We start from the raw sequence: 21,093 nt of genomic DNA, 5'->3' as shown, positions 1-21,093 counted from the left end.
GTAAGGCCACATCACAGTACCGACCCTGAACTTAAAACCAAGTAAAAAAGGTTATATTAACTAAAATGAGCTGGCATATACTTATAGATTTATGAACCAATGGTTCTTAGCGTGTCGGTAACAAAACGCTAAGGGCCTGTTTCACAATGTCTGGGCTACCTGTGAGACAAAACACATGCTGCCACTGTCTAAAATATAATCACAGAGAGTGACAGCATGTATTTTATCCAACAGGTAGCTACTATCCAGATATTGTGAAAAGGAAAATTAGCCCGAATGTTGGTATAGAAGTTATTAGCGTCAGGTTCTAAATCTACACAGACACCACAGAATACACAGGTCAAACCTATAACTGCCCTGTGTATGCTTATTGTTTCACATTACTCATACAAAGTAATGACCTCACCCTTGTCTCTTGACCTTAGCGTAGCCTCGCCTACCCTGTGTCGTTACTGGCTGTTCCACGTCGATATTATCAAGGTCTTGATTTCATGAACTCATAGGAATACCATGTCATCCTCCTGGCTGATGTTAAACAGTAAAAACTGAACTTTCGCGGAAGAGAACGTACAATATACTTAATGAAAATAGACCAACCTTTTATAATGGTATAAAGTACCACCCCACGTAAGCTGAATAATTCTTGTTAAATGCGGGATTAAATACGTTTAATTGTCTAATTACATTGTTCCAAAAATATAATTATTAAGGTATTAATCGATCAGATAATGGATATTTTTCAATCATGCCTACAGATTTGTAAAAAAGTTATTAAGATAGCACTTTCTATCAGCAAACTACTATTCTAAGGTACCAATTGCAGTTTGCCCTTTATAAAAATAGAACAGTCAAAATGAAATTTACCAGTCAACGCTTCAAAAGTAATTTTACTTTGAAACGAAGACAAAAGATCGTGAAATTGTAGTTTATTATAATTGTTTTCTGATCCGATAGTTTTGAAATCGAATACTTTTGTGAGAAAGTTAGTTCTGTCGACATTCAAGTGAGTCATAGGTGTAGAAATGATTATTTCTCTCCTTTTCAAGACAACTGTAGCGAAACGTAACTATAAAAGATTACTCATATAAGTTTGTGCAATTATTTATTTAGTTATTATTGGTCATCTTCCGTAAATCTCACTTTACAATGACGGTCGAATGGCGTAGTGGTTAGTGGCCCTGACTGCTATGCTGAAGGTCCCGGCTTCGATTCCCGGCTGGGGCAGATATTTGTACTCAGGTCTTGGGTGTTGATACATATTTAAATATTTAATATGTATCTATCTATGTATTTGTGTAGATATATCAGCTGTCCGATACCCATAACACAGGCTCTGCCTAGCTTGGGGTCGGAAGGCCGTGTGTGAGATGTGCCCACATATTTATTTTATTATTTAATGGTCTTTGGTCAACTTCACATTACAGCTCTATTGTTGTTTGTTTTGTACCTACATTACCATTTAGTCTGAAATATTCACCCCTTTTAGATAGGCGCAGTTTATCGTTGCAAGATAAACGTTATCGGTACAAGGGAATTATCGATCTTACGATATCGAATGGCGAGTTGACCGTAACAGAATGAATTCGATATAATAGAGTAGGTACAAGTGTATTTTGTCTTCATAATACTCATACCACTTATTATAATGAGGTAAGATTTATTTGCAAATCTTGACAATACTCTAGCTTAGGTGTAATGTTTCTTTGACTGTATGTACCTACTCCTACTACACTCACGGGCAATGAAAAAGTTCCACTCACAAAATGCCGACACGAAACGAACGTAATTTTTTCATACATTTCATTTAAAATTTGAACAAAATTTTACCTTTTTTAGTTAATAAGTAATGTCCTGATGCTCTGTTAAATGTACCTACTTCAAAATTGCAGAAGGCATCATTAAGCTAGCCTTTTCAGTTTAGGAGTAATTTGGTGCTTTTCTGAGTGGAACCTTTTCATTGCCCGTGAGTGTACTTAATAGATTAAAATAGAATCATTTTTATTTCGGACATTATTCCATAACAATATACTTAGTAGTAATAATTAAAAAGTTTCGGAATGTATAACTATGCTGATATTTTTGAACCGCACTTTTTTGTGCCAATAACTTGCCAATTACAAACAAAAGATATTATCTGCGAAGGTGTAGAATACATTAATTAATAAAAACAGCTACAAAAAACATGTTCCTTTTAATTTAATAACTGCAATGTGGTTGCAGCGATGCGCATCATTTGACGTTTAAGGATTGCTTTCAGTTATTTTTGACGAAGTAAATTATACATGTGCAGCGATCACAGGATTCGATACTGTTTTCGAAACTACACAAATATATGGAAATGAACAGTGTCGTCAACTGTCAGACTGTCACTGTCAAAATTGACATTTGTTTTTCCATATGTTTGACTCTCAGGTTTGAGTAGATTCGAAAATAGAGTCGAATCCTGTGATAGGAGACATTTGGATAGTGAATAATATAATGTTTTTTTTTCTAAACACTATTTCATCAGGCTAAGTTATACTCTGATTACACCTCGGTAGGTGTAATCATGGTATTATGGATCTTTCACGTGTCAAAACACTCATTCCTCATATGCCCATAGATTGACCAGCCCCTCAAACCAGGCCACTTCAACTCAATGATTACAGAGGTAAGTACCTACACCTACCAACGATGAGTAACTTACATCCAAAGGCGGCCATTAATCGGACAAACAGAACACGCCCGATTACATTCGGCTAATGAGCGTCGATTTAACGCGTGGAGCGCAACTAGGAAACGCGGTGAAACCAGACCCCTTAGCACGAATTTTCATCGTGAACGTGAAGTAGAATTCATCGAGTAATTTTGTATGGAAATATGAACAGCGCCCCTGGCGGTCGGTAGCTAAAATTTCCCTACAAAATTCATCGAGTAATTTCACGTCTCGTTCACTATGAAAATTCATGCTGGAAAATTCCGGAGGGTCACTCTTTACGAGCACTGCTGCGCTAACCGCGACTCTGTCTCGTTGGATTAGACTTGCGGGTTGCGTGGCAGGAGGGCTACTTTATAGTGACGGTAAACAAACGAAGGGGCGAAAGCTCCCATTCGTTTGTTTTCCGTCAGTATAAAGTAATGTAATAGGCACGTTTGATGCAACGAGATATAGGCTCGCGCAACAGCGCTTCGAAACATAGTTTTTCGTCATATAGAATGACCCCCAGGTCTGAGACGTGGTGAATCGTCAAGCAAGAGTAGGTTTCGGCTCGTGCGTGCCTCTGTGCCGGCACGTCATGCGCCGTGGTACAAAGTTTTCGTTGTGTTTTTAAAATCATTTGTAAAAGAAGGGTGGTGTACTGTACTTTATCTGCATGCCAGAGAATGTGTTGTTTATCTATACTTACTTATTAAAACAAATAATAATCTAAAAATAGTTCGATAGAATAAACTGGCTGACCTAACTGGGTTTGGCGTATGTATCGCCAAACCCAGCCTCGCCAACGCACTCGCCCATCAGTATCATTGGATCACTATGATGATGATGAGGAGGAAATGAGTGAGCCCTTATGTCGGGGTAGGGTTTACCCATAGATCAACGCGGACTGGTTTTATTAGATACTAGCTGTTCCCGCGCGCTTCGCTTCGCTTTAAAAAGTTTTCCCGTGGGAATTCCGGGATAAAAAGTAGCCTATGTTCTTTCCCAGGGTCTAGCCCTTATGTATACCAAATTTCATTCAAATCCGTTCAGTAGTTTTGGCGTGAAAGAGTAACAGACAGACAGACACAGTTACTTTCGCATTTATAATATTAAGTTAGGATGTATGCTGCGATATGTATTATTATTGACACAAAAGGTTAGATCATAAATGGACAGATAAATGCGTTCATAATTTTAAATCATTACGATTACTACAAATAGTCATATCTTTTTGAGCATGATAAAATCGTGATAAGCGCATAATCAATCTAAAATGCTTGCCTTTTATGCCATTAAAATTTCAAGTTCAAACTTATTCGACAATTTGAGTCTATGATTCACTGCAATTTGCTGCTTAAGTATCTTCTTTATATTATAAATTAACCTCTAGTTAGCCTTCTTAACTTTATTTAAGTGGAGGCCGAATGTTGCACGATTTAAGGGTATACATTAGGATGATTCGTAGATTTAGAGAGTGACCCCCTCACTCTAAGGCTGTGTGTGTGTGGTACACTTACTAAATAAAATATGTAAGTATAACTAAAAAGTTTGTAAAATATAACTCTTACGTCGCAAACAACACGGTCCAACTACTTTACGGTTAGTGAGTCTCCAAACTGTACCACGCCTCGTAGTTTTATCGATTCTTAATAATCAATATTTTATGCGTTCCGACCTTTATGAAGGTTGTCTAATTCTAGGCCTAGAATAGTCTAGATGGTTCCTGAATAAGAACTTACGTAGTAGACTAGACTAGACAAAGACTACTGAAAATGAACCGAATTATTTGTACCTGTGACAAAAGCACTTTTAATGCCTATTCAGGTATTAAACTTTTTGGGGCCAGAAGCCGGAGATAGGCGAAAGTAAAAAGGGTCTGTTAGTGGAGACCCTCTGCACATATGGGGTACGATAGGAGGACAGCAACAACAACTGTTATTTCGTTTTGACTTCGCGATAGTGCCCATGAAACGTAAGTACTTTACATTTTTCACCAGCCACTGGTCATTGGTATCGACCTAGTTACCAAAAGCCTTCATAACCTTAATGAGATCATCAATTACACCAATTCATCTCACACCTTTTCAATCAACCATGTCTGAACCAATCTTGCATCTCTCTCTTTCACTTTTACTTCAATAAGGACAGCCACAACATGGTAATCTAATAGGAAAAAATAAATTAAAGTTCCAAATCATCTTTCTTTTTCATTTGGTTGATGAAAGAAAAGGATGGTAGTATTGGTAGGAAGCTGCAAACGATGGTCAAAAACCGGTCTTATTGTGCACTCGAGATTTTAAGGTCAAGCGCTACTTGGCTACTTGTTGGTACACGGAAGATATTAAGGTAAGAAAGATTCAATACACTGGTAATGGTAAGTAGCAGCAGAGTCCAGGGTTCGATTGCCGATCGAGTTTATTTCAAACTCAAATTCATAATTTGCACATGTTGGTTTTAACATACTTATTTAATTAAATTTTATCAGGATTTGGTTGGGTATTATATGGAAATTTCATACAGCCAATCAGGGTATATGTTCTCATAAGTACCTAACATAATAATTACACCTACTCTTAGTAGGTACTATTATGATATATCACTGGACAAAGACAATTAGGGAATCGTTAAAGATTCCCGTAGAAGCTGTGGCGTGCAACCACGAACGTCCTACAAATATTTAGATAATGCATGTACTTAAAAAAGTACCACTTTGCTGCAATTCTATTGTCATCTTTCATCGATTATTCACAATTTCCATGACCAAATAACATAATCGTTAGGGCTATCGTGCGTAAAAATACCACTAATTCGTTATTTTCACGCAATGTCAACCATTGATGTCTTTTTAGAAGAAGAAAAATTATAATTTATGCAAATAAAATCACATAATTAATGTAAAATTATGCCAAAATACTTCTCAACACTCAGCCGGCATGGAAGGGAAATTCATCACAAAAACCGTTAGTTTTAACAATAATTAATGTAATTTGTATGAATTAACCCAATTCGCTGTCATAACGAGACGTTTAGTAACTTTGGCTGATGATAATTGTTATTGAGGCCGAGAATTACAAACGTTAAGCAATTGTTTTATTAAAATTTGTAACTTAAGACATTTTTTTTTACTCATTGATTGTGAAAATTTGTTTATTTATTTATTTTATTTAACTCTTTATTGTACAAATATTAAAAATAAAAGTACAAAGGGTGGACTTTATGCTAAAAGCATTTACCATTTAAACTCACAGCAACAGCATCTAATAACTATAAAACTTGAAAAATATTCAGTGCTTTATTTATATCATTAAGGTTCGTAAACAATTTTCATAGAACACTATCTTTATTATCATGAGCTTTTGTATCCTAACTCCGTCATACTAACCCTGAAATTCTCACACCAAATGTGAAAAAGCCGTGAAAAACCTAAAATGGCGGACGAAATAATTCACAAAAGGTTTTACCTTTTGTTCGCAGACTCACACGAGTGACTCATCCGAGTAACGGTACAGCTCGACACAGAATATCTAGCAGATGGGCCACGGTTTTACCACAATCATCCCACCCAACCAACATTGTCATCCAGTTATTCGACTTTTAGGGCGCCTTCAAATTAGTCGCTAAGTGTCGCGCGGCTGCAGCGCTGCAGCCGCGCTGCTGTCAAAATCCATATAAATTGTGTAATTTAAAAGATGCGCGACTGCAGCGCCGCAGCAGCGCTGCAGTCGCGCGTTAATAATTTATATGGAATTTAGACAGCAGCGCGGCTGCAGCGATGCAGCAGCGCTGCAGCCGCGCGACACTTAGCGACTAATTTGAAGGCGCCCTTAGTGTTGAATATCGGGGATTTTTAGCGTTAGTTAGGTGAGGTTATTAAGGTGTAGCAGACCCATTTCATTATGTTCTATACTTAAACTAATTAAACAGAATTTTAAAAAATTACTTATAAGGTTGAAATTTATTACCTACTCATCATAACCAGCTACTACTATAAACTAAAATCTGTAAATCTTCTGTAAGCATATAATTATTCTATTAAAATATCACTGAGCCACCTGTGCCACAGTCTGTGTGGTAGTAACCAGAAGCTGCAAGCAGGTGATGTGATGATGTCATCTTCAGTGAGCTAACTGTACCTGTCGCCATTATGCAGTGTGCAGGCGTTTCACTTTTTAACCCCCAATGTAACTAATATCTGTACTAACTAAAAACGATGATAAACGATATTAGATATAACTTTATAAGGTTTAAGTAAAAAATAAGTTATAAGGTTGGGTGTCCGGAAAGGACATTACATTAATGCAAATACAAACTACATTATAAATTGTCATAAATTGGCTTCGTTGGAGATGTTTTCGGAAACGTTTCGTAAACCTACATCCCAATTTTTTCAGTCGCACATTTCGAAATGGATGGTATTTGTTCTCATTTTTATAAAAGTACTCTGATTAGGTGCTAGATTAATTCCTTTAATAAGTATAGGGAAGCTTTTAAAATTCCTTCGAACCAACGAAATTATATTCAGAGGGTACCAAACAACTCTGTATTGATGATGATAACCGAAATGATAAACGAAACTTTATTTAATAAATAAACGTAAAAAGCAAGAATTCGACAAAATTTTTGGCGAGTGACGGCATAGTATTTTGCGCATGATATTGTTATTCGAAGAAGAAACCTACTTTCGCTTATATTTGCAATTTGCATACATTATAGTCAGTCCGAGTTAGCACGATATTGTGTTAAATTGATTTTTGAGCGAGTCGTGTGGTTTTTAGGCAAGAACTGCCAAGAACGTCATCATCTGCATACAAATAAAATATGAATACCTACATGTGAGTAAGAGTCGTGGTAACGTAGTGTCTAATATAATAAGGTCTCGGCTCTCATTCCTGAGGCCGTGGGTTCGAAAGGGGCCAATAAATTCTTTAGAAATAAGGATTTTTAAATAAATTATTAAAAAATTGGGATCATTTGGTGTTGTAAGTGGAACTTTTACATTGCTCGTGAATTAAACCGAGCTACATATCGTAGCTAATCAGTATTCCACTCGAGCGGTTCTAATGTTGAAGTGCATTGGTATTCCATGGGGGGTATTCTTTCGTCATCTTGTCACTGGCTATTTAGTTAGCAGAAGGCTGAAGGTATGATTTGCCGATTTGTCACTGAGCAGGAATTAATGTTCCTACATCGTGCAGACTTGCTGAAATTATACATTCTTGCCCGGTTTAGGATCGGTTATAGTCCAGGGGTTTCATAAATACTAGTCTAAAGCCGAGGCAAATTACTTAAGTCTTTGTTTAAAAACCATGGTCTTGGTTTTAAGAAGGATAGAATCATCCAAGAAGTCCCCAAAGTTTGCATTATTTTATAGATGACATAGATTTATTGATAGAGGAAACATATTTGCCTATCTGAATATAAAACCGAAATATCAGTCTTACTAATATGAAATTTCCTGGTGCTTCTTCTTTCTACTTCTTCATTCCCGCTACTCCTCCGAAGAGTCTGGGGCTGACACCAGGCGCTTACATCCAATTCGTCTATAGATTTCGGATAGACAATGTGAATGACGCTGCGCCGCCTTGTAGGTCAATACATTCATCAAGATTCGACAGAACGCCAGAATTAAATCGTGCGGCGTGCAGTCGTGGATCGTGATATCTGCACACACGGTCCATTGTTCAACACAATAATGGCAGCTCACACACACTCAGTCAATTGTTGTTTGGAAACACGGCAGTGAATAGCGGCCTACACTTGGTAAAAATGAAATTGGCAATGAATGCGTGAACTAAAGATTAAATATAATTATGAGTTTTTCGTTTTCTAGTTGAAGAGAGATATTTAGAGAGGTAAGTACTTAATGTGATTAGAAATGGAAAGGATAAGGTAGTAGTATAATGGAAGTACCACCTGGTAAGATATAAAGTATAAAATATATTGAAAAAAACAAAACAAAACCACTTTACTCTTGAGTAGATTTTCTTATCAAAACGTATTTCTAGATAAGAAAAAAACCGTGAAAACATTGATAGACAACCTTATCAAGAATGACGTGCGATTTAGATCGAAAGATAAACTGTCGTTTAATGACTGTTGATTGTGTTTACATTAGTGAATCATTCAGTTTTAATTAATTACATCATCATTCATTTCCCAATACAAGAACACACACACATAATTAAATCCCAATTAAGTATCTCTAATTATAAAATAATGGAACGATATTGTTACGTTGCATTAATTAAGTAGACCGACTATAGACACAATGCGTATTTTACTGCATTCAGACTTCAGCATAGTATAAAGTAAGGTAAGAATGTTTTCATCATTCAGGGTTGTTCAATGCTGGATTAGGTCTGTTCTGTTACAGTTACAGTATACTACTTAATCTAGATTTAGATTTCGGTTATCATTATCTCGTAGCTATCAGTCAATTATCTAGGTGATGTACCAGCACACCTTTAAGAATGTTATCTGAAAATATCTTGAGATTCTTGAGTGCAAACTGGTTTTGGGAAAACATTGGCTAGTTATGAATTATTACAGATGTTTGTAAATTGTAGTGTATGTAGTATGTTACAAATGTAGCAACTACCTAGGTACCTACTTACAACAGTCATTCATCTATCTTAAGAGGTTTTTGGCAATACAAATCTTCAAAACTCTAAAAGTCTTCAAAACTCTGTTTGTACTTACTAAACTGCAAACGCGTACCTAAAAGGTGTGTCGCTTTAGATAATCTCTTTTTAGAACCCAAAAAGGTCTAAGAACCGATCTCTTCAAGTCCCACATCCATTGTTTAGCAACCTAAACCGCTGTAATCTAGCAACCCTAATAAACTCGGCCTCGAGCGCACGATACGAACAAAAAAGTGAAATTTGGGGGCGCCGTAGCGGAAAGCACCTCAGTTACAATGTACTAGCCTTCCTATGCTAAGCTTGGACCATTTCCCGACACGCTGGTCCACTGCGGGTTGGTGGGTTCACATATCTAGATGTGCTAAATCTAGATATGCAGGTTTCCACACGATGTTTTCCTTCACCGTAAGAGCGATGGTATAGGTACAATGTAGGTACTAGCTCACCTCAACTTTTTTGGAGTATTCCTCCGTGAGGCGCTCCTGCTCCTTCTTCAGCTCCTCGTTCTTGTCCAGCAGCGCCTTCCCCAGCTCTGCGGCCAGCAGCAGGTCAGACTCCTTCTGCTGGAGCTGACTCCACACGTCCACCTCTCCTGCCATCTTCCCGTCTCCTGCCATCTCCTTCACGTATTCTTCTAAATCCTCGTAGAAATGCTCATCCGACACGCTGAGCGCGCCAGGAGTTATCCTCGACCCGCTTCTACTCCTGCTTCTGCGCTTTATGAGTTTAGGTGTAATGTCTCCACGGCCTATAAATTCTGCTTCGTCTGTTATGAATTGAGGGGTTTTGCTATCTGGTGGCTCTGGCTTGAAATCCGGTTTGTTGTGTCTACTTCTACTATTTGTATTAACTTCACCGGCCATTTAATCTAACTAGTCTATGCTACAGTTCAACTCTGCACTATTTTGGTGTACTGGCTCCTTTTGAATATGCGCTCGATGGCCAGCTGAAACTTGGAGGTTTTTGGTAGCTTGACGCTCTTGATAATGTTTTGCACGTCAAAATCCTTGTTCAGTGCCATCGCAATGTTGTTCACTATCACTGTATCACATTCATTGGTGCACGGAATCACAGAACTTCACTAATACGGTCGCGCGCGATGTGGTTGCCTCGACGACGGCCCGACAACAACAGAGCCGGGTGCAGGCAGGTAGGTAGCGCGACGCGTATTGCCACAGATAACGCGCGCAGGTAGACGCGGACTCGGGCACTGATGACGTATGAGCAGATATTTGTTTATTTCATGAAATTTACTAAAATCTCGTCAAATAGAAGCTACGTTTAGATAGATACCGGTTGTTATTTTGATACTTTCATGATATCAGCCAATCCAAATTTACTGCTCTTCATGAGAAACAATCTGAAGTTGCCACCGAATTTTAGCAATAAAAAATCCTTAATCCGCGTTACTTGTCAAATATTACGTAACTTGTATGTATCTGACAGATATTTGACAGCGACCGACGGTGCTTATGGATTGTTAATTGCTAAAATGTGTCGGTGGCGGTACGGTGGCTGGCAGTGGCTGGTGAGGACAAAATGTCGATGTGTGGCGCTCCTTCAGAAAGGCACAGCAGTGAACGATTATTCTCTGATGATGATGATGGAACTGTTCTTCCATTTAGGGTGTGATATCGATACCAAGTTTCACATCTGTTTCAACATTCTCTCGTTAATCTATAAATGCACGTGCGAAGAAAAGAGACAGCATTGCACTGAACTAGTCAGAGTGAAAGAGATAGTTACAATTTAGTATCGTCAAGGTGGTCGCAAAGAGAGTGGTCGGATTAAGAAACAGTCCGCCGTTATTTTATTGTTAACAAACTCCAGGAAGAAGAAATGACGTCACAGATTTAACTACCAGCTAAGCTGTAGAGGCTTCGAGGTTTTTTTAGCCGCTAAATATAAAAATACGCTATTACATTTGCATATTTCGGACATAAAACTGTCTGAAGCACGCCATATTTTTCTGCAAATAAATGGATCAGTGACAAGTTTTTTTTTTTTATGTTGTTCTGGATCCTTGATCTTTGATAGAATAATCGCATATGAAAACTATTTATTACTTATTTAAACTCATAAATTATAGTTTTATCCCAAAATTGATGACAGCTAAATACTCTGTAAGTATATGGCCATAGCCCTCTCCCAGGGAGCGCCTCAACACTCAGTCCTCATCATTCCTCATCCCGATCCCGCCATAATGGCCGGCCTACTTTAGCTTGCAGATTTTAAGACCCATTTAGAATAGAATAGAATAGAATAGAATAGAAAACATTTATTCAACACATAAACAGCAACATTATCAACACACATTACAATTAAACACATTTCCTATACACTCTGCTGTAGCTACTCATATTACCTAAGGTATTCATTAATATAATTAATGTTAGTATTGGTAGGTAGGTAAGTATTTACCTTGCTGTTGCAATCATTGCGAAAATGCAGCAAAACCGAAAATTAATAAAGGCACGAAGTGACAAAAAGGACACACCTGTGATATCAGTGTGATTATGATTGATCACAACTTCACTCATTGCATTATTAGTTTGAGTAATTAATTCATATCGGTATCAAACTGTAGGTTTTTATAACGGTTGTAGATAAAGTGTGCCTGCGAATAAATTAATGAGTGTGTGAATGAGATCTTAGAGGCCAATTAGGTATAAAAATTCTCCTAAGAAATGCCTATTGCCACTCATTTGCGCGTCAAAATAATTAGATAACTTAATTAATTTATCGTAAGTTAATTTAAAGTAATACTTAAGTAAGTAAGTAAGCCGAATAAGTACTCAAATTAAAAAGTGTGTCTCGAAGCAACCAAAACTGGAGGAATATCTTCTGATTACAGTTAGGCTTCAAGATGTTAATGACGATGATGATAATAACAAAAAATATAGGTATATGGTAGTATATCCCTTGTTGGGCGCCAATTTATAACATTTGGCGCCCAACGAGGGAGTGTGATAGAAAAATTCATAAATTTTTGAGCTAATGCCTGCAAGGACTTTGTTGAATGCCTGCTAATACTTTCACACTCATACTTTGGAGGGTTGTGTTTGTCACCGATTCATTCAGTAGTAGAAACAATGGATAAGAAACCCCATGGCCGTTGCTAGACGCGATGTTATATCGATACATCATGAAATCAAGGCATCTATGAGCATTTCATCACACATTTCCTGAAAGAAACAGTGTAATATAAAAAGAAACAAAATGACGACGCCGAATGATGACATGGAGATGGAGAAGATTGCTGAAGATGAGTTGGCGAAGTTACAGAGACAGGTAGGTTTATTTAGCAACGAAAGTATAATTATAATTACTTACTGTAAGCATAGTAGGTATTATATACTTACCACTTATTGTTCAAATTTAAAATTAAATGGTTTACAAGATTGTGGACATTTGCTGTTGTAAGCGAAACTAAGTTAACGTTAAGGTAAGTTGTAACGATAGGCGTACATGTATTTAAAATGAATGACCCCCTAGCTGAGTCACCCCCTTTCGGCTTAGTATACCACTTTTGCAACACCCTGTAGAAGAATGTGTCCAGCATACCTAACATGGGGAGCAAGATACGCACGTCAAATTGTGATAAAAAATTTGCGTCGCGGTCACTCACACCGCGTCGCGCGGCTTTGAGAGTGAGTGCGACGGAAAACTTTTGTAACGTCTTGACGTCTTGCGCCCCGTGCTAGGATGACAGAACAGATAAATCAGAAAATACTGGACACGGAAAGTAAGTGAACGATAATGACCCCATCCTACTCTGTCTTCCTCAGTTCCGTATAATGGAGATCGACCGCGCGGCGGTGTCGACGGGCGCGGCGCCCACACTGCGGGTGCAGAGGAACCTCATCAGGATCCTGCACCAGGAGCTGGATAACATACTGCTGGAGCTCAGGGTATGGACTCCATCATCAGCCTACAGCACAGTCCACTGTTGGACGTAGGTATCTCACAAAGCACGTTACTGGATGCGATCCATAGCCTTCCTAAAATTATATGAAAGTTTCTAAGTTAAAGTTTTAAAGTTTATCTTCTTACTCCTACCATCATTCGTGACGTGCCTACCACCAAATCAACCACCAACAAAAACTGCACATCTCTAACTCCCCAGCTAACAAAAAGCAGCTCCAACCTGCTCTCAAGCGCGAAAGCGCGGGAGAAGCTGCTGCTACACCTGAAGGAGCACGCTCGCTGCTCGGCGGAGGTGCGCGAGCGGCGCGCTGCTAGCTGCGAGCTGGACCTGCTGCTGCGCCAGCTGCAGCGCGAGATCAAGAGCCTGCAGTCCCGGGGGTCTCGGTGTGAGGAGGTGAGATGGATTTTAAATTACCGCTCCCCTTATCTATACTATGCAAACTTTGCATCCTCCTCTCCATCATCATTCGAGCTCACCGAGAGTTCCACCCTAGTTTATTGTAAGTTTTACCTAAGTAGGTACTTACGTTAGTTATCGGTACTGTTGTGGCACGGGTTGCCTTCCAATGGAGAAAGGGCCTAGTCCACCAGCCACCAATCTTGCGTGAGAAGCTGGCGTTTACCCGACTGAGCTACCACCGCTCTGTGAGGAGGTAACAACATGGTGCTACTGCTGAAGGAGCACGCTCGCTGCTCGACGGAGGTGCGCGAGCGGCGCGCTGCTAGCTGCGAGCTGGACCTGCTGCTGCGCCAGCTGCAGCGCGAGATCAAGAGCCTGCAGTCCAGGGGCTCCCGCTGTGAGGAGGTAACAATAAGACCTTTTAAATACCCCTCCTCTTATCTATACTATGCAGCAAACTATGCATCCTCGTCTCCATCATCATTCGAATCGAACTCACCGAGAGCTCCGCCCTTGTTTATTGTAAGTAGGTACCTTACTTATCGGTACTGCTGTGGCACGGGTCTCCTTCCAATGAAGAAAGGGCTTTAGACCTACTTCACCAGCCACCAATCTTGCGTGAGAGTGGTCGCTTACCCGACTGAGCTACCACCGCTCTGTGAGGAGGTAACACAGCAGCTACTGCTGAAGGAGCAGTCGCGCTGCTCGGCGGAGGTGCGCGAGCGGCGCGCGGCGGCGGCGAGCTGCACCTGCTGCTGCGCCAGCTGCAGCAAGAGATCAAGAGTCTACAGTCCAGGGGGTCTCGGTGTGAGGAGGTGAGAGGACTCTTAAATAACTGCTCCTCTTATCTACAGGTTGTTGCTAAAAGGGTAATACTAAGCTGAAACCTACAGCATGCTACCTACATCTAAGCACGAAAATGAAATCAGAATGTCCGACCTTTTTGACAAACACGCACCCCTTCGTCCAGTTCGTGTGAAACAGCTGCCAGCCCCTTGGCTTACTGATAACATCAAGACCCTAATGTCGAAGCGAGATCACGCCAAGTACTGCTATAAAAAGCAACCGACAGATGAACACTTGCAGAAATATAAAGAGCTCAGGAATCGCTGCAATAGAGTGTGTAGAGATGCAAAGCGCCGATACATTCATACTTCCATTGATAACTGTGACACCTCACAGTTATGGAAATTTCTTAAAACGTTGGGCATAGGCAAATCAAGGACGCATTCTAACATTGACACAGACCTCAATGCACTTAATAAGCACTTTTCCACTCCTCCTTTGACCCTTAGTGATCAAAACAAGGCCGAGGCTCTGAGTAATCTTGATTCTATACCGCTCCCTGATTGCCCTTCATTCACTTTTAAATTGGTTTCTGGTCGTGACGTTAAGAGATGTATTTCTAACATTACCAGCAAGGCAACCGGTACTGACAATGTTAGTATTCTTATGATTAATCCAATTTTGGATATCATTCTGCCGCATATCACGAATATAATGAACCTTTCTTTACTTTCCAGTTCATTTCCTAGTACGTGGAAGAATGCTTTCATTGTTCCTCTTCCAAAAGTCCCTAATCCCTCTTCCTTATCCCAATTTCGCCCAATATCTATCCTACCATTCCTTTCAAAAGTCCTTGAACGCCTTGTATTTGAACAATTTTCCAACTTCCTCTCCACTCACCATCTACTTAATGAATTTCAGTCCGGGTTTCGGACAGGACATAGTACCGTCACGGCTCTGATCAAGGTCACCGATGACATTCGTTTTAATATGGATAACCATCAAGTTACTATTCTAACCCTGTTAGATTTTAGTAACGCATTTAACACGGTGAACTTTGATATACTTTTAGGCATCTTACAATCTCTTAACGTATCTCCGACAGTCACCAGTTGGTTCGAATCTTACCTTAAAGGTCGTCAGCAGTGTGTGCGCACCGACGCAGAGAGCTCTGCCTGGTGTCCGGTACTAGCTGGCGTCCCGCAAGGCGGCGTACTTTCTCCTTTACTTTTCTCATTATTTATTAATGTCCTTGCTAAACAACTTACTTCTCTCTATCACCTCTATGCAGATGATCTCCAGATCTACACAAGTGTTCTTCCGGAAAACATAAATATGGCAATTAATGATATTAATAGCAACCTGGAAATCATATCCAAGTGGGTAAAGAAGTTCGGACTTTTGCTTAACCCGGATAAGTCACAGGCTATTATATTAGGCAGCTCTAGATTGCTAAATAAGACAAATCTGTTCATACATGGGAAGCTTACTTATGACGGCACTGAAATACACTTTGTGAATGCTGTAAAGAATCTAGGCGTCATAATGGACAGCACCCTATCCTGGCTTCCCCAAGTGGAAGCAGTTAGCAAAAAAATGTTTGCATCTTTTCATTCGCTCAAGCGCATGCAGTTTTTCCTTCCTCACCACACTAAAATTACGCTGGCGCAGTCTTTGCTGCTTCCCATCCTCGACTACGCAGAAGTAAGCTATCTCGACTTAACTGAAGAGCTACTTAATAAACTCGAACGTCTCCAAAATTTATGTATCCGTTTTATCTTTGGATTACGTAAATATGATCATATTTCAGAGTATCGTGCTCAACTTAAGTGGCTCCCAATTCGCCTTCGAAGGAATACTCATATTTTAACTGTATTGTACAATGTCCTCAATAATCCTTCTGCTCCCCACTACTTACGGTGCAAGTTCACCTACTTGTGCTCCCACGGCCGTGCTTTGCGATCACAGGAGAATAAGATGCTGAGTGTACCGTCACATAATAGTGCCACCTACAGAGATTCATTCGCGATTAAAGCGGTGAATCTATGGAATGCATTGCCTATGGATGTAAGATTATCATCATCACCTAACGCATTTAAAAATAATTTGAAAAGATATTATTTCACGACCTTAGGTTGGTAGAAATTTATAGGTAGGTAGTTAGTATTTATTTATTTTAGTATATATCTATTTATAATATATATTATTAATTGTGTAAATATATATTTATTATAGATAATATGTATACATATATGATTCTAAAATATGTACCTACTTTATGTGTAAATATTAGAAAATAGGTTTTGTTAGATACTTTTGTATACAACAATAAATTTAGTTATTAAGAGTTTAGCCACTTGTGTCCTTACCTCCAGGGTTGACTGGAAGAGATCGCGTTGAGGCGCCCTTGTATACTAGTCTAGTTTAATTCTCTCCATTTTTTTACTGTTATACCTATGTTTATTGTATACAATAAAGTGTTTAAATAAAAAAAAATAAAATAAATGTCAAAATTCACACGTAGGTTTCGGCTTAGGCAACAGCCTGTATATTATGCATGTCCCTATCATTCGAGGTCCGAGAGCTCCGCCCTCATTTATTGTACACACATCACACATCACAAAAACGTCTCGTTCCAATGAACGAATGAGTCTACCACGCTGGCCTAGTGCGGGTTGGTGGATCCCAACACAAGCAAGCTTTTGCTGAGAGAGTCGTCGGGTAAGTGGGCAACCCGACTGTCAGCTGTTTTCAAGATACCCGACTCTGCTCTGACCAGGCTTCACGGGCAACCCGACTCATAGATGTTTTCAAGCTGCCCGAAGGTCTCTGACCAGGCTAAACGACTGCTGCCGAAGCAGCAAAGTTACTTACCGATAAGAACAAACCCTGCCTTTTTACAAAACACCTTCTAACAACTGCCTTATCCGTCCAGGAATACGCAAAGACGCTGACCAACCAGACCCTGATCCGGCAGCTGGACGACCGGCTGGACACCGCCATGAAGAAGCTCAACTCCGTCAACAGCGACAACTACAGGGCGCGGCTCGAGATCGACAGGCTGCTGCGGGACCGGTGCGTTCTGAAACCTATACCTACTCCTTAATATATACCCTTGTTACACACCTTATTTACATTCAGCCCCTGTCGCTGCCCCTTGCACTGCCGGAAATTCCGTAAATATTGCTGCAGCAGGAGTGTATGTTTACATTGTGCCCTACTAATCATTACACTTACCGAGTAGAATGGTGAGACAGTATCCTCGGCCGATGCTCGACCAATGTAACTACGGCTAGCAATTGACCGAGTGCTCGGCCGAGGATACTGTCTCGCTACTGTACTCGGTAGGTGCTCTAATCAGGATATAAGGATTGCTATTCACATCAGTCGGCCGATTTTTGGTTCGGCCTAGCGTTTATAAACTGCTTCAAAGTGCTAAAACTTGCTATCAAGATCAAAACGCCCTCCGGCAAGATGGGTCGACGACTTGCGAAAGGTGGCAATGGTGGTAATAATTGGATGCAGAAAGCTATGCATCGCATCCAGTAGCGTGCTTTGGGACTTTGGGAGAGGCCTACTTCCATCAGTTGACTTCTATTGGCTGATGATGGTGATGATGATAATGAGGTAGGTGAAAATGCTGAAAATATTAACTATGTAACTACACCTCAAACACGCTCTTCCTTCCAGGCAATCTTTCAACTCCGTCTGGAAGAACCAGATCAAGCGCCTCATGGACGGCAAAGCCCAGATCCTCGACCTGGTGGAGCAGGCCATCACGACCTACGACCAGCGCGAGGAGTGGTGCGCCAAGCTCGACGCGCTGAAGGAGAAGGCTGCCGTGGATTACAGGAAGCACTGTCTGGTATGGAGCTGAGTGATGATAATGCCTTGGTAGAATATATTTATTAGTGTAGGTACTATGTGTTCAATAAACGTTTAACCTGCTATAGCTATAGGGTAGGTATACCCTATTCACAACGCAAAATATGGCTTGTTTTGGTATCGTTACGATCTTTACGTGCTGTGAATAGGGTAGCTGCTATCTATCTAAACATGAGTAGGTACACATTACAACCTTCTTTCTTCAAACATCCAGGAAGTCCGTGAGCTCCAACGCCAGCTGGACCACAGCATGAAGCTAGAAGAGTTCCTCCGCACCAAGGGGACAGTCAGGCTGACCGCCGCAGACGCCAAGGCCGAGGCCAAGAGGCTGGAGCGACAAGAAGAGGAGATGCGGACCTATAACAACTACGTCAATATACTTGAAGCTGTTAAGGTGAGACCAGGGTTTTAGTGTGAGTTTATTGAGAAAAAAAATTGATGGTAAAAATAGTAAGTATATCGTGTATTTCGTGTTGTCTTCCACACTAAGTGCTAAGCACGGAGACTATGGAAACATCCTCCCGAGGAGACCCATATCCTGCATGTCCTGCCACTTCATAACTACCAAGTTGCTTGAACCAAATTGTATATGACTCTAAAAAAGGTCTAGAAATTACCAACTTGTTAGGACCGAACTGTAGGTCCCTGTCAAACTGTCTATCACTGATCAATCCATCCCCAGGAGTTCACAGGCGACGACGACGTGGAGAAGCTCATCCAGGAGTTCACCCGGCGCGAGGAGGAGAACTACGCGCTCTTCAACTACATCAACGAGGTCAACACCGAGCTCAAGCACCTGCATGACAGCGTCAAGACGCTCCGGACCAATATCGGTGAGGATACAACTTTCTATCAACATCAATATTCTTGAAAACTCAGTAGGTATGGTATGTTACCAAGCGAGAGTAGCACACCTTAACTGATCCTTAAAACTATTACTATCGGCCAATGCTGGCTATAACCACTGAGTCTCTTTTAAAGAGCATGATAACAATATCTGTGTTCGGCCGAACACCTCGTCATCCGAGTACTATACGTGCGGCCTGGCTCAGGCCGACGGCCCGAAGGATAAACATCCCTTAACTTTGCCTGTTTGTCCTCTCTCTTACTTTTTATGTACGGTCAGCTGCATAAGAACAATTAAGTACCTTGTCAAACTACCTATATAACGAACCGTCAATGTTTGAATAGGTAGTTTGTGAGTTTGACAAGGTACAAAAGTGTACAGCTACTTATGCAGCTGACTGTACATACTTACCCACGACCAATACAACTATAAGGTACTTCTACTTTAATCCAGCCTCTTTGTATTCCAGAGGATGAGCGTCAAAAGCACGAAGCCAAGAAAGAGAAAGAGCAGGACAGCATCGAGGCTCTCAAAGCGACGTTGGATGAGAAACAAGCAGCTACCGCGTCTGCGCAGCTCGAGAGCACTCGCTCTAATGCCGTGCTGAAGAAACTTCTGCACCAGGTTCATGAGCTGGCGCAGTGAGTATAATTTTTGACTGTCATCAGCAGAGAAGCGTCTACTGCTGCCTATAGTGGCGTCTTGGGCGACAATAGTCTGTTGGTGTTTGTTATCCAGATATACCTACCTACCGTCTCTTTTTTTAGAAGGCCTACGTGCAGCTTGATTCACGATACGCTTGCCTATTTGATGTCTCAGCTGAACTGTTTACCCTAAAGGTCATCGATTATTCTATAGATACGGGCTAAAAGGTTCCAATTTGTGCCAGCCAGACCAAACCATAAGTCCATGTTCTTTATACTTACTTACCTATTTAATGTTTCAGGACATCAGACTGCTCGGCGCTGCCGCTGCTGAAACTGCTCGGCAAGTCCGTGGACATCAACGTGAGCAACGCGCGCCTCTACATCAAGAGCCTGGAGAAGAAGATACTCGAGATAGTCGACATTATCAAGATTGATGAGGTAGTTCACTTATTGTATTGTAGGTATACTTCATTATCTTCTAAGGTCGAGCACAGATGTGGCGCTCGGCATTGCGTTCGACGCGCGTTCATGTGTACGCCTTCGATAGACCGTATGAGCTTACGAATAAGCAGGAATGCAGGCAATGTGTGCCGTCAATAAGAAATGGGTGTGCTGATTATTAATGATCTGAGTTTCGAAAAATAGGAAAAACCCTGCATAGTTAGTAGGTAAGTTAAGACGAAGAATCGGTAATATTATAGCAGTCAGCTTTCCCAGCACTCGCAATGTTTTATGAACGGCTTCTCATTTCCAGGTCCTGACACGGCAAGCGGAGGTTAAAGAACGGACTCCACCGTCAACCAGACGCCGCCCGCGCGCCCGGGGGCGCTCCCCGCGCGACCCCCCGCCGCGGCAGATGCAGGGCAGGTCCGGAGACAACATGCTCAGGGCTACTTCGTAGACCTGGTTGAGGAAATTATTATTATTCTGAGCTTTGAAGCTAATGGAGGCTTGATTTTCTGAGCTCCTCTTCTTTAGGTATTTCGAATGATTAAAAAAATACTCCGCAGTTAAGTAATTAACCTAAATAAAGAAAATTTATTACATTTTTATAGTTTTATTTTAGCTATATACTTCAATCCTTTCCTTGCTTCAATCCCTTTCTAGCGTCTCGTCTTTGGCTTCTCAGAATAATAACCACCTTGCGCTCGGCCTGTAAGCTACGAAACCTTTGCCACAGAATCTTTAAAAACTAAATGGCAAAATGACGTATAGCGTTCATGTAGGAAATAAAGATTAACCGTGACAGTTAGTCTCTCTTTCTGTCTCTTTCTCACTAC

The 21,093-nt window shown here is 40.6% G+C and overlaps 2 protein-coding genes across 2 annotated transcripts in view; one reads left to right on the top strand and one right to left on the bottom strand.

Moving 5' to 3' along the window:
• The window catches only part of LOC105381862 (bicaudal D-related protein homolog), an 84,658-nt gene extending 74,186 nt beyond the window's left edge, over positions 1–10,472 (bottom strand). The window contains exon 1 of the mRNA XM_038118882.2: positions 9,768–10,472. Within this exon, the coding sequence (XP_037974810.2) occupies positions 9,768–10,184 (417 nt within the window). The 5' untranslated portion in view covers positions 10,185–10,472. The remainder of the gene's footprint in view (positions 1–9,767) is intronic.
• Positions 10,473–12,353: 1,881 nt separating this feature from the next.
• Positions 12,354–20,714, top strand: LOC105381890 (coiled-coil domain-containing protein 63). The gene is made up of 10 exons (XM_048626609.1): positions 12,354–12,612; positions 13,110–13,232; positions 13,448–13,642; positions 17,370–17,509; positions 18,125–18,299; positions 18,534–18,713; positions 19,002–19,152; positions 19,636–19,807; positions 20,113–20,251; positions 20,568–20,714. The coding sequence occupies exons 1-10, from the start codon at positions 12,541–12,543 to the stop codon at positions 20,712–20,714; spliced, it is 1,494 nt and encodes a 497-aa protein (XP_048482566.1). The 5' UTR covers positions 12,354–12,540.
• The last annotated feature ends 379 nt before the right edge of the window (positions 20,715–21,093 follow it).

The sequence above is a fragment of the Plutella xylostella genome, chromosome 16, assembly GCF_932276165.1.
Source record: "Plutella xylostella chromosome 16, ilPluXylo3.1, whole genome shotgun sequence".
Classification (NCBI taxonomy): domain Eukaryota; kingdom Metazoa; phylum Arthropoda; class Insecta; order Lepidoptera; family Plutellidae; genus Plutella; species Plutella xylostella.
Note: the sequence above shows the minus strand (reverse complement) of the source record. Positions and strands in the feature narration are given on the sequence as shown.

What these genes read in the sequence shown, in the direction of transcription:
- LOC105381890 (XM_048626609.1), top strand. Translation starts at nt 12,541, where the DNA reads ATGACGACGCCGAATGATGACATGGAGATGGAGAAGATTGCTGAAGAT. An exon ending in ATTACAGGAAGCACTGTCTG is followed by an intron (nt 18,300 to 18,533) that starts GTATGGAGCTGA and finishes TCAAACATCCAG; the next exon opens with GAAGTCCGTGAGCTCCAACG. An exon ending in CAGGTTCATGAGCTGGCGCA is followed by an intron (nt 19,808 to 20,112) that starts GTGAGTATAATT and finishes TTAATGTTTCAG; the next exon opens with GACATCAGACTGCTCGGCGC.